This window comes from Oryx dammah, unplaced genomic scaffold, assembly GCF_014754425.2.
Source record: "Oryx dammah isolate SB20612 unplaced genomic scaffold, SCBI_Odam_1.1 HiC_scaffold_21, whole genome shotgun sequence".
NCBI classification, from domain to species: domain Eukaryota; kingdom Metazoa; phylum Chordata; class Mammalia; order Artiodactyla; family Bovidae; genus Oryx; species Oryx dammah.
The window spans coordinates 55,256,741-55,270,650 of NW_024070205.1; the positions used below are offsets into that span (position 1 = coordinate 55,256,741).

At 40.4% G+C, this 13,910-nt stretch overlaps 1 protein-coding gene across 1 annotated transcript in view; it reads left to right on the plus strand.

Moving 5' to 3' along the window:
* Positions 1-13,274, plus strand: part of DUSP10 (dual specificity phosphatase 10) — a 40,495-nt gene extending 27,221 nt beyond the window's left edge. The window contains exons 3-4 of the mRNA XM_040263241.1: positions 7,804-8,175; positions 12,010-13,274. Of these exons, the coding sequence (XP_040119175.1) occupies positions 7,804-8,175; positions 12,010-12,275 (638 nt within the window). The 3' untranslated portion in view covers positions 12,276-13,274. The remainder of the gene's footprint in view (positions 1-7,803; positions 8,176-12,009) is intronic.
* The last annotated feature ends 636 nt before the right edge of the window (positions 13,275-13,910 follow it).

Here is a 13,910-nt window from a genome sequence, read left to right on the forward strand (position 1 = left end):
TTTTGTTGAATTATAATCGACATATATTACATTAGTCTCAGGTGTATACCATAGTGATTCAATATTCTTATACACTGCAAAATGATCGCTGTGCTAAACCTCGTTTCCATCTGTCACCATACAGAGTTATTATAATATTATTGATATTCCCTGTGCTGTGAATTTCATCCCCATGACTTACATATTTTATAGTTGTAATTTTCTACCTCTTCATCCCCTTCACTTTTTTGGCTATCTCCTAACAAACCAAATAAACAAAACAAATCTGAAACAGACTTATTAGATACAGAGAACAAGCTGATTATGGCCGGAGTAGAGGAAGCAGGGACAGCTTCTGAGCTGAGGGTAGGGTGATAGGGTTAGAAGGAGAAACTTTTAAACTTGTCAAAAACATGCCAGTGTCAGCGTTTCTTGGAATGCATTCAATTAAAGCTTCATTTTCAGTTTTTATAAATCAAAGATCCTAAGTCATTGGATCGTTCTGACTCTCTTTGCTTTCTTGAGGTAAATATTTAGGCAGGAATTAACAACAAAAAAATACTTTCCATTGAGGGCAGTACAAAGATTCTATCTGTCAAAGAAGGAAGTGATACATTTTAAAACATAAGAAGTCAGAGCCCCCAAACAAGTTAATAATTGGAAGTAGTTGTAGAAGTATGTAGAACCAAATATTTAGCTGAAAGCACATTGCCTCTTATATAAAGATTAGGAAAGAGCTAAAATTATTGTTTTTAGCCCTTGATACATATTATAGCTAAGTATTAGCTGATTCAGAGTGCTAGATTTTATAATTTACTACTGTTGTAGTAGAAAGGATGGCAGATAATCTGGAAAGTCTATTTCAGGTAAGCATTAATAGTCTAAATTATGATTTTTGTCCAGCAGAAAATTCAATGAAAGTACCATATTATTAACTCAAAATTTGAGAATATTCTGGCATAAAATTTTGAAGACTTTTCTGTTTTTTTTCTCTCAAAACATCAATAAATATAACTTTGTTAAATTACTATTAGGTGTAAAGATAGGGGTAATATTTATTTTGGAAAGACAGTTTTGTGAGGGACATTCTTAAAGTAATTTCCAACTATGATTTGTCACTAGGTAAAGTACACACCAGAGAGATCCTTTTATACATATCTTTTAACTTACCTAAATTATTTCCAAAAAGAGATTGATCACCCATCCATGACTGAGAGATTGATCTCTTACCTACAGTTATTGGTATCAAACATATCAACAAATTACCTATCTTCCTATAACATGTAGCTAAGTCCTGCATACAAAGGGATTTAAATCAGGTTATTCCTGCACTCTTTCCCTGATGCCTGATATATTACAGACTACCTTCTACAGTTGGCTTTTAAAATACATCTGTAGAGAACTTGTATCTCCTATTAGAGAGACCAGACAGTAAAAAATCATTGAGGCAAGGGACTAACAAACGAACAGATATATCTTCCCAGAAAACAAATATTGCCCAAATAATAAAAAATGTGCTCCTTTGAATTCAAGATCCTAATTTTTCTTAAAGAGTTTTAACCTTTATGGTAACTTGTTGCTTATGTTTTTTTCACACACTGGACAGTTCACATGTAAGCAATGAAATGACAGCATGTTAAGGGTCATAGGGGTACTCTTCTCTGACTCACAGTCTCCACCAGCAACACTGCTGGACTCAGTCTTCTAAGTTTCTCTCTTCCCCTGGTAACAAAGTCGTTTCTTTTATCCCTTTTGTTCTTACCTTACACCTGGTGACACTGTACTTTTGACTCATTCTCCCTCTTGTGCCACCTCCCTTAGGAAAGGATATGCATTCCCTGGGGACACAACTGATTATAAAACAGTTTAGGTGATACCTTCTGGTATTGAACTTGAAACCATTCCTACTATAAAATCCCCTGTGGCATCTATGACTTATGAAGACCATTTCTTAGAGAATAAGAGGTAGAAGTAATCTTTATGGATCTAGATTATATGCCTAGTATCTTATAATATTCTAATATTCCTCTCTCCTATTAAGGTGGGTGATTTTCTTCCCTGAAAAGTATGAAACAATCCCTCACCTCTACCCCCACTCCCCTACCCACCCACCCCATCTTCTGTCTTTGAGACTTTCAAATCTGGAAGCCTGACGTCAGCTCCAATTTATTCAGGCTTTGTGAGAATAGGATCTTGAGAGTCTGCTCAGATGGACTCCAGTTTCCACAGCCCACAAAATAGTATCCATAAGGGCCCATTTTCTAACAATCGCTTTCTCATTTATAGTGGTAATAACTCATGTGGTGTCTTATCCATATTAAGGGCTCTATGACATAAACACTACTGTTAGCTCCACATAATGGGTGTGGAAGTTGAGGTGCAGAGGTGTTAAATAACTCACCAAGGTAACACAGCTAGTTAGGAGGGAAACCACGATTCTCAGCACAAGCAGTCTGGCTCCAGAGTCTATGTTCTTAACCACTATCATCAAGCACCACTTTACTTTAAAAAACTAGTTACCCAGTAAGAAAACCTAGACAACAAAAAATGACAATGAATATGCTCGCAGCAGGTTTGTAGCAAAGCCCATCTTGCATTCTCTTCCACTTTTCTTTGGATGTTCGTGCCATTTGCTGACCTTCAATGAGAGCATTTTCATTAGATTTCTGGAAAATGCTCTCTTTTCAACTTAGTGTACAGCCAAAAAGCTGGTGTGTCAAAGTGCTGGCCATCTTTGAAAGATGGAAATGTCTTGCTTATAGATTCTGCATTTGGATGCAGTTTCTTTAATTTGCCACCCAGAGCATTGCTTCTGAATCACAGTACAGAGGGCTCTTGTGTTTCTAGGGCTGGGATAGCCAAAACAGCTACAGGAGCTGAAATTCATCTATAAAGAGAGGTTTCCCACTTCAGCTAGAATCCACTGCTTCAGTGGTACTCTCACCTCACTGACCTTCTGTTGGAGGAAACGCACCAGTTGCATTTTTACATGTTTTGTGGGGGTGCTGTGTGTTCTTTGTTGTTGCCATTCAGAATCCACATGCTGACCATACTCATTTTGGCAGAGAACCTGGTTTTGAGATAAGGTTTGAAATGTTTGCCCCCAGTTCTGTTGCTCATGCCTGGAAGTATTTGCACTGATAACTGCCAGCAGTTTTGTGTCTATAGAGATCACTCAGCCCTTGGGACTTGGGGGCACAGGAGAGAGAAGGGGAGGGAGGGGAGAAAAGGGATTTTATTGAAAACACTCAATTCTCCTCTGGCAAAACCAGGAATCCAAAGACATGGAGTCTTTTCTTGGGAAAGCTAGGACAAAGAAAATGAAATCAGATTTCATTGTTTAGGAAAGATAGGATGTTGTTGCTTTTGTAATAATAAAAGTATATTATTTAAACTATAAAATTGCTCAGATACCTTGGTTCCTAGTTCTTTTTCAATAAACTTTTAAAATAAAAATTCTGGAACATTAGCTTATTTATCATTTAGAGTCTTTATATTAAGCAGATTTTTTTCTGGATTATAACCTCATATCTTAAAGCTCTTTTACTCATTCAGTTTGTACTTTATTTTTCCTCCTTTTCTGGCTTCTTTAGAATTTTTTTTTTTTTTGAGATATCTAGTTTTTTTTTTTTATGAAAGTATAGTTGATTTACAATGTTGTATTAATTCCTGGTGTATAGCAAAGTGATTCAATTGCACCTATATACACATTCCTTTAAAAATTTTTTTTTCCATTATGGTTCATTATAGGATATTGAATATAGTCCTCTGTGCTATACAGTAGGACTTTGTTGTTTATCCATTCCATATATAAAAGTTTACATCTGCTAACCCCAACCTCACACTCCACCCCTCCCCCAAATTCCTCCCCCTTGGCAACTGCCAGTCTGTTCTCTATCGATGATTCTGTTTCTGTTTCATAGATCGATTCATTTGTGTCATATTTTATATTCCACATATAAGTGATATTACATGGTATTTGTCTTAGAATTTTTTTTTTTAGATCTTTAAAATGGTAGTTTTCCAAAGTAATGAAAAAAGTGCTTAATATGTGCTATATATTGTTTCAAAATACTTTATTCTTATAAATCAGTTCAATTCTCAAGACTGTCGATAACGTAGGTGACCCAGTTTCATCTGCAGGGAAACGGAGAAGCCGAGAGGTAAGGACCTTATACAAGGTCTCATTGCCAGTGTTTGGCAGTGCTGGGATTCAGGCTGAGCAGTCTGGCCTCAGAATCACTGCACTGCATTGAGGGTTCTCACAAACTTCAGAGTCAGCAGATCTGCTGAAGGTGAGGGCAGCAGCAATGATGACATTGTAGTAATGAATATTATTTATCAAATGCCAGATCATATGTTTACATAGGTATCCTATACCACAATTCTTTGGATAGGTGATATTATGCCCACTTCACAGATCAGTAAACTGAGGCTTAATGAGGAAAAGAGATTTGTACCAGGTCTTACAACTCTCATGAGACAGAATCACAGTTGCGGTCTGTATTTGTCTCTCACCCTTCTCTTAACTACCATGCTACACTGCCTCCTCTTCAGTTGTTAGTTGTCATCTTGTAATGTTCCTATGTTGTCCTAACAAATACAAAATAATCAAAACTCCTCATGAAGTGACTAGTCTGTTCAGCTTCTATGAGATGTAGTGAGGTAGGGTGGAGGGAAAGTCATTGGAAGAGAGAACCACATGAGCCCTCCTCCTTCCCTTCACTTCCAAACCCCTAAGGAAGAAAACAGTCCTCCCTACAGACATCTCTCTCAAAGCCACTACTATAAGATTCTACTGGTTCATTTTGCTGTAAGCATCATCCTCAGAGTTCTTTAACTGCAGTATCTTGCTGTGCATGACCCTTAGGGAGAACTGATGCTGACGTTGGTCAGCAGACTGGCAGTTGAACAGACTGTTTGTTCATATCCCTCAATGAGCATTTCCTTGTCTAGTTAATATGTGTGAATTAGAATATTTCCTTTTCTATCTACTCTGCCTCCAAAGATGCGATGAACAGAGTTCCCACATGGCTTAAACATACACATAATTTCGCACGTGAACACCCCCTGGGATCCTGAGCATTTTGTGTCTGTCTCGAATTCCCTCTCTTCCCCTCCCCCATGGGCTTTTTCCCCCCATTAGGCAAATGGAAGGCTCATGCCACCTGTTAGCATTACATCATTGGCTCCCCAGAACACAGTTGCACCAAAGGCCTTAAACAAAGTAGTTCTTCTTGTATTGTTTGCACTCAAAGAGCTGATATCATGCCAACTGATGTCATTGTATGTCTTTGTGTAACTGCTATGGCAACTGGGCAGGTGGGGAGTCTCCAGCTGATGTCATTGGGGAAGGAGGTGTAGAGACAGAATTTTAAAAAGCTCTATGCTGCTTTTTTTCTGTGTGTGTGGTTTTCTGGCATGCAGTTTTTTTTTTTTTTTCCAAACTAGCTGCTTTTAAGACAAATTACAGCTTGAGTACCCTAAATAAGAACACAGAAAAGTCTCCCCCACCACCTACCCCCTAAAGGCTTCTTTTGAGTTTGTTTTGTTGTTCTGTCCTCTCATCTTGTATGGAAAAGTGTAACAACTGTCTTTTCCTTAAGGAGAAAAAAAAAAAAGTGAATTAGGTTCCCATCACAGAACTGGTGCGGAACTGTTTACTAGGATTTTATGGAGCCAAAGCTGAGCAGACTTCTAAATAACTACAGTCTCTTTCGTGGAGCTTGTGTTGGTGACAGTAATTTCAAATTCTTGTTTAGGTCTATTCACTAATGAAGTTTTTTCTGGTAATCTCCATTTCTTCCATCTGCTTGAAAACTGATCCCTTTGGATCCAGACAAACTTTTTATTTTAATCATTATTTCATAGCAGAATAAACTAATAAGATGTAAAGGCAGAGTTTAATTCTAGAAATTAATTAAAATGAATTTGTAGCTCTTGCTTTTTCTTTTCAAATAGGTTTAGACACAGATGGTCATGATACTACTCCTTTCAAATCATCTTTGAGTCATGGCTGCATCTTAATGAAAATAATGATTTCCCGGGTTTTTACAACTTGTGTGCACTGGCTGTGAATAGCGCTGAGACTTGGTCTGGGGTACAGCCTGGAGCTTCCTGATGTGGTTGGCAGAGATGAGACCTGAAATGGAGAAGGACATAGATTCAGAAACTGGTGAACAGTTCGACTTCCTTTATTTATTTTAACACAACCATATCCTGTTCACACTTATGTTTCCTCTCTTATCTCCTCAAACTATCAAGAGAGAAGTAAGGCATCTGTCTGGAGGAGAGGGGGAGTGGTAAATGTTGCGTTCTGATGACTTTCAGCTTCTAGGAGATCTCCAGCTTCTGCCTGTGTTCAAAGGCAACAGTGTATCTGATTGATAAGAATTAGGGCTCGCTAAGTAGGTAATACTGTCAACTCTGATTTCATAGCCCTTACATGTACATTGTGTAATTTGACCTTCATAAAAATCCTCTGGGCTTACCCACAAACACATCTAGCAAATATTAAAGAAAAAAGTTTAAGCAATAGACTATAATCCATACTTTTCCTAATTTAAACTAGTGCTCTTTTTTGCATGGTTCTTTAGCTTTTGATCATGTGGATGGTGAACATTTTTGAATCAGCTTTTTTCATTTAATATTAAATAGAAACATAGTCTTTATTTTCGTATTCCTTTCACAACTTTGAATGGCTACATAATATTGCACTTGGGTGACTGACAACATTTCTCTTTTCAAAAATGTTTTTGTTTTTTACTTGGCCTTTCTAGAAAACAGATACTGCTGTAGGGAACATCTTTATGCATCTAGCTGGATATCTTTGGCAGATGTTTTCCTTAAGCTATATATTCCCATAAATGATACTGCATTTGATGAGGGGGAGGTTTGCATACTTTGTATGGATCCCTATATGCTGCTGCTGCTGCTGCTGCTAAGTCTCTTCAGTCGTGTCTGACTGTGCAACCCCATAGACAGCAGCCCACCAGGCTCCACCGTCCCTGGGATTCTCCAGGCAAGAACACTGGAGTGGCTTGCCATTTCCTTTTCCAATGCATGAAAGTGAAAGTAAAGTCGCTCAGTCGAGTCCAACTCTTAGCGCCCTCATGGACTGCAGCCTGCCAGGCTTCTCTGTCCATGGGATTTTCCAGGCAAGAGTACTGGAGTGGGGTGCCATCGCCTCATCCAGATCCCTGTATACCAGATTCCTAATCACACTGAGAGGTATATGCCATTACCCTCATTTTACAGATGGGGAATTTGAGGCCGAGAGAGAAATTAATTTATCCAGATCACAGACCCAGGAAGTGGTGGAACTGGGATTATAACCAAGATAATCTGGGTTCTTCTAAGATCCTTGCTTATAACCACTCTCTTGTTTGGGAGCAAACTTGGCCTTCTGGGTGAGGTGAGCTTACAAAGGGCGCAAGTTACACACCTCCAGTACCTAGTTAGTTACTGGCAGAAACTCTACACCCGAGGAAGTCATCTGTGCCTTCCTGGGCTCCTGAAGTGCAAGGCTGTATATAGGCCACTGAGCATATGACTCTTAGGGGCAGATCAAATGTGCAGCTAATGAAATTACCTGATGCTTCGTGGAACTCTTTCCAGGGGAACATGCCCCAGTTTGTATAAAAGGCCCAATTCCAAAGTACTGCATGCAGCCTCCGAAATTTGTCCTGGGTCTCCCAAGGGACTTTCGTTTCTATTTTGATTTTCTTTCTAAAAAATGCAATAAGCAACTACACACATTCATTCTTCCGCCGGCTCTGAAGTTCGAGGAGGGAGTCATTCTCACTTCCTGTGTTTGTGTTCCAGGTGGACTTAGCAGTTTTAAGCAGAACCATGAAAACCTCTGTGATAACTCCCTCCAGCTCCAAGAGTGCCGGGAGGTGGGGGGCGGCGCGTCTGCGGCCTCGAGCATGCTACCTCAGTCCATCCCCAGCACCCCCGACATCGAGAACGCGGAGCTGACACCCATCTTGCCCTTCCTGTTCCTTGGCAACGAGCAGGACGCTCAGGACCTGGACACGATGCAGCGGCTGAACATCGGCTATGTCATCAACGTCACCACCCACCTGCCCCTCTACCACTACGAGAAAGGCTTGTTCAACTACAAGCGGCTACCGGCCACCGACAGTAACAAGCAGAACCTGCGGCAGTACTTTGAAGAGGCTTTTGAGTTCATCGGTAACTATCTCCCGCGGGGAAGTCTCATCTTCCGCCTTCCTTTTCCCTCCAGCTTTTTTGCTTTGATATCAGGTCCAAGATTTCTGCCTGAGTTGCAGAAAAGCTCCGTGGAAGTGTTTTTGGGCTCCCCCACCTGGTGCAGGGTATTCTCCTAAGTCATAACCCAGCAAGTGTTTTGGAGCCATGGTTATCAAAGTACAGTCATTCAACTGGGTTGGGAATCCATTCAGTGAGACCACCTCATGTCTCCAGTTCCCAGTGAAAAAGTGGCAGGGGTCAGCATTGAGATGTTCTATAACATCATCTCAAAAGAACTGGTAGAAAGGAAGAAGTTGGTGGCCAAAACAGGTGCGTGGGTATATGGTCTACTGAGATTTCTTGGCATCTTGCAGGGAGTTAAATATAGCCTGCCCTCTGGTGGGCTTCCCTGGTGTCTCAGACAGTAAAGGATCCACCTGCAGTGAGGGAGACCTGGGTTGGGAAGATCCCCTGGAGGAGGGCATGGCAACCTACTCCAGTATTCTTGCTTGGGGAATCCCCATGGGCAGAGGAGCCTGGCAGGCTACAATCCATGGAGTCGCAAAGAGTTGTACATGACTGAGCGACTAAGCACAGCACAGCACCGTATCCACAGGTTCCACCTCTGCAGGATATGGAGGGCTGATTGTACTGTGCCATTTTATATAAAGGGACTTGAACATCCATGGATTTTATCCCCAGGAGTAGAGGGATGCAGGAACCAACGCCCTGCAGGTACTGAGTGCTGGGTGGATTGTAAATACGACACGGGCTTCTAAACTCATCCGTGTCTCCCTTACCTTGAGTTAATTGCCACTGCTTGAGGTCAAGGTAGCATTTGCTGAAGGATCTTTTCTGAAGGATATTTTTCAGAAACATAGTGCTATAGTGAACATCTTTATGTATCACATCAGTGCCAAGGTGGTGGGGGGAGTAGAGAGTAGTATTCCCCTTCCGTTTGCTTTGTCTCTCCATACTTCATAGTTGTGTAGCCAAAGGGTGTGAAGTTGAGTGCTCATGAGATGATACTAGATTTTCTTAGTTCATCCAGGCTCATTGAAGTAGGAAAGATCAAATGGTATAGCCCGTGTGGTTCCCAAGGAGAGAAAATTCTAGCAGCAGCAGGCTTTCATCTCCACAGGGAAGCAACGACCAGCCTAACCCTAATCTTCAACTTTAACTTTTGCTGCTTCTAAGCCTCAGACTGTTGCAAGGCTTAAATGATCACTTGGAGAGGACCTGGTACTCAATAATTGGTTTTCTCAAGTGACTCCAGTCTTTCATACTACAAAAGAGTGACCCAGTCCTTTTCCTAAATATTGTGGCAGGTTGTCACTGGCCTCTGTCTCAGGAAGAATGCACTCATGTTAGTGCTCCTTTGTCAGGAAAAAAACCCCCAAAACTTGGATTTATCAGCCATTGAAGATTTGCGGTAGAGTTGGCAGCTCTGGTCACTTGGCCCAGGCATTTTCTTGCTAATCTTGCCTGGTTTTGCAGGGCTATGAAGTGTTTAGTCTGGAAGGAAATTCTGAGTGGTCACTAAACTCAGAAAAGTAAAGTGACTTCTCCTAGATTGTAGGAACTTTAGTGTTAGAGAAGGGACCAGAGCCTAATGCTCTTGACTCCAAGGCCAGACCCTGGGGCCAGAAGCGTGGGCGGTGTTTACAAGGCTCTATTATTGGGTTGGCCAGAAAATTTGTTTGGATTTTTCTGTAAGTCAAATGTTACAATTGTTCTAATGCATAATGCTTGTGGATGGAAAGATACCTTACATTCTTTATTAATGATATCTGAATCAAACCTTGAGCCCCAAGGGAGAAAAGTTTTCATCCAAGTAGATGAGGAACTTCCTGGTTGACATATGATGTCATGAGTACAATTTTTTGTCTTAGTTCCAGTTGGGGGAAGTTTAGAAATTGTTTTCTATTTAATGAGTAGCATAAGATGTGCTTAGGGTTTAAGAGAATTTCAAAGCACCCACATTCCTTATAAATTATTCAGGCTCGCCTGGTTTTTTAGAAAGAAAACAAACAAACAAACAAAAAATAGCATTAAAGCCTGGAAACAGTTCCACATCACACTCTGCACAGGCACAATTTTTAAATTTTCATTGTTATATCATTGGGTAAACTGAAATCTTACAGTCTTGCTTTAAGAAAAATACACCCCATTTTAGAAATATAAGAGCATTCACAGAGAGTCTGATGTAAACTAAGCAGAGTCTAGGTTTAGGATTTAATTATGACAGTTGGTTATTCCTGCATCGGCTGATATTATTCCTCTATTCCCCTGTACCTGGTTAGTATTACTCCCATTATTCAGATAGGAGGATTGAGCCTCTGAGGAGTTACAGAATTCATGCAAGTTCCTCTACAAGGTGGAAGCATGGCCAGACCTAGCCCTTTGTAGCTCATCTTCTTTACCCCCATGCTTCCCACTCTTGGGGTGGAGGCTGTTAAATAGTGTGTGCTAAAAAGAAGAAATTGAAAACAGGAGGTGCTTTTGTAAAATACTATTATCTATGAGAAGGAAGTCAAATCTCTGAATTTTTAAGTTGAAAATTTGCACAATATTTGTTTTGTTGATCTATGAGTGGGTAACCAGTAGAAGTAGTTTATGTTAAAATGTGGCTCTCCTTTACATACTCCTTTCCCAGTCTTCTAATTGATATATTTTTCAGGGATACTCTCTTTGGGATGACTTTTATTGGGTTGGCCAAAAAGTTCGTTTGGGTATCTAGATACAGTAAAAAACCCGAATGAACTTTTTGGCCAACCCAATAGTTTTGCAGTGTCACTAAGAATCCATTCAGACAGTGCCCACAAGCTGTTCTCCTGGGTTTTTAATATATCTGAAAACCTTTAAAGTGTTATCTTTTTCGATTGCCCTGGATTCTGAGCCAGCACTCAAATTCCTCCATCATCCATGTCATTACCGTGTTAGAACAACATGTATGGATGTGAGGGGTCTGGGCAGTTCAGACGGAGGTGACACCCTGTGCCTGAGTACTGCAAGTCTTTAGTTTTGCAACAACAGGGCTTTTGGGTAAGATGCTGAACACAGTAACTTTCTAGTTTTGTTCCTGTAACCTCCTTCAGCGTTTCCTAAGAGTGAAACTCTTATCTATTTAACACTAGTTCCTGTACAGAGCAGTTCTACAATATAAAAAAAGAAGTGCTTTTTCTCTATCACAAGTGGGAGAGACATTGTTAATAATACTAGTTTTGATAAATGACACAGTGTGACAATGGGAATTAATATCCTTAATCAGAAGGGTCTACTTAACCAGTGACTTAACATTTAGGCTGATTATGTCATGGCTCGTTCCTCAGTCAACCACCATCACCTAGGAGGTGAAGTCGCTCAGTCGTGTCCGAGTCTTTGCGACCCCGTGGACTGTAACCTCCTAGGCGTCTCCGTCCATGGGATTCTCCAGGCAAGAATACTGGAGTGGATTGCCATTTCCTTCTCCAGGGGATCTTCCCGACCCAGGGATGGAACCTGGGTCTCCCGCATTGGAGGCAGACACTTTAACCTCTAAGTCCACTCTTACGGTGAATGACTCTTTCACCTAGTCTTCTCTCTCAATGTAGAAATAAAGCTTCTTATTCAAGCTAATGTTGCTTTTAGCCATTTCTGGAGGTTGTGACATAAACAGACACAATTAAATAGGAAATTATACTTAGTTTCCAAACCATTTTAATGTCATCTTTCTCTACAGAATATGACAGCATCAAGTCTAGCTAAACGTTAACCTCTCTCCTTCCATCTCTCTTTCCCCTTCCCTGCACCTCTTGCTTTTCTCCCTCATTCCAGAGGAAGCTCACCAGTGTGGGAAGGGGCTGCTCATCCACTGTCAGGCGGGGGTGTCCCGCTCTGCCACCATCGTCATCGCCTACTTGATGAAGCACACGCGGATGACCATGACTGATGCTTATAAATTTGTCAAAGGCAAACGACCAATTATTTCCCCAAACCTTAACTTCATGGGGCAGTTGCTGGAGTTTGAGGAAGACCTGAACAATGGTGTGACACCACGAATCCTTACACCAAAGCTGATGGGTGTGGAGACAGTTGTGTGACCATACTGTGGCTGGAAAAGATGACTGTTCTCCTTCAGCAGATGAAGAGGAAGGAGTATGGATTCTTTCTTTTCTTTTTTTCTTTTTCTTTTTTTTTTAGATGGGGGTAAAGTTTGTGAATGGAAACAAACTTGTTTAAAAACTTTATTTTTAACCAGTGTGAGAAGAATTTAACTTTTGATGCCGTTGAGATTTACTTCCCACCAACTGACAAAGCAGGGAGTCTAAAGAAGTAATTTTTTTAAGCCAACAATAAAAATATCATAAAACCTGTTTCTTCCCCTTTTCCTTTTAAGCTATTTGTAGAGTTTATGATTAACTAGTCTGTGCAGGTTCATAGACCGAAGATACTACACTTTAAACCAATTAAAAAGAACCCAAAGTAAGTAGAAAAGACATTGAATCATGAAGACCTAGGATCTGCCTGACCTGTCCTTATAGAAAACAAAAACCCAACCAAACCAAGCCCTGCTGTGCTCACTGGTGCAAAGAGAAGACCAGGGCAGCTTAAGTGGTCTAAGAACCCTTCACATTCTTTAAAGAGACAAAGGATACTGTTGATTTTGTGTGTTTCATACTCTGGATTACTTTTCTTCCCTCTCTGTGTTTAAGAGATTTTTTTTTTCAAATAGCAAGGAACTGACCATTATACCATATGCCTTCACTGGCTTCTTGTGCAATAATATGGTGTTTTGAGTGTGCAAATGAGTTAGAGCTGGCAGCTGAAAAATAGACAAATAGTGCAAAGTTGCCAGCTTGGAGATAGAAAGGAATTAAACAAAACCAGTTACTTTCTTTCCCACCTTTTTCCTTTTTTTTTTTTTTCTCTTTGATTTGATTCTGGTTACAGTGCCATAAACCTTGTTACATATGTATATCAGAATGTAAAAAAAAAGACAAAAATTTATTTAAAAATATTTTTCGCAAAAAAACTTGGTGTGTTTCTGTTGATTGTGTAAAAATTTTATTTTCATTATATAAATGAAAATCATTTGGAAATGTGTCTTTTTCCTCTTCTTTTCCTCAATTCAAGTTCAAGCATCTTTTACCTCTTGTAAGCTGTCCATGTAACGTAACTGAAAATAAACACAAATTTTTGATACAGGGATAGAGAGATGAGGGAAAGGAAATATTCTCTGGCCTCAGTGGGAAGCAGAGAGAATTAGCAAGGAAGTGAAAAAGCTCTAGTCGGCCAGGTCATGGTCCCCTCTATTGTCACAGTCCTGCCATCCACTTCTGCCAGTGTAATTCCTCTTACAAAGGGGAAACCTTAGGTAATCTCCTTGAAAAAGGTGTGAGGTTTTACACCAGCCTTTGAGCCTTGGTGACCAGGTCACTGCCAGATTGATTGGTTAGAATTCTCTGATCTCCCCAGTGGCTCTTTGATCAATATCTACAATATTGATATTGTAGGGGTCTTGATATCCCCCTTCCATTGTCATTTACCCGCTTGGCATCTTTGGTAACATTAATCAGAAAGCACTGCAGGCAGATGCTTTACCATCTGAGCCACCAGGGAAGACCTGGTATGTACTGCAACACACTGCTGTTTCCTACTTTTCTGCCGGCAAACTGAAGTCAACTTCATAAGTACAGCTTCCCCATCACACTTGGTTAATACATAGTTGGTATTCC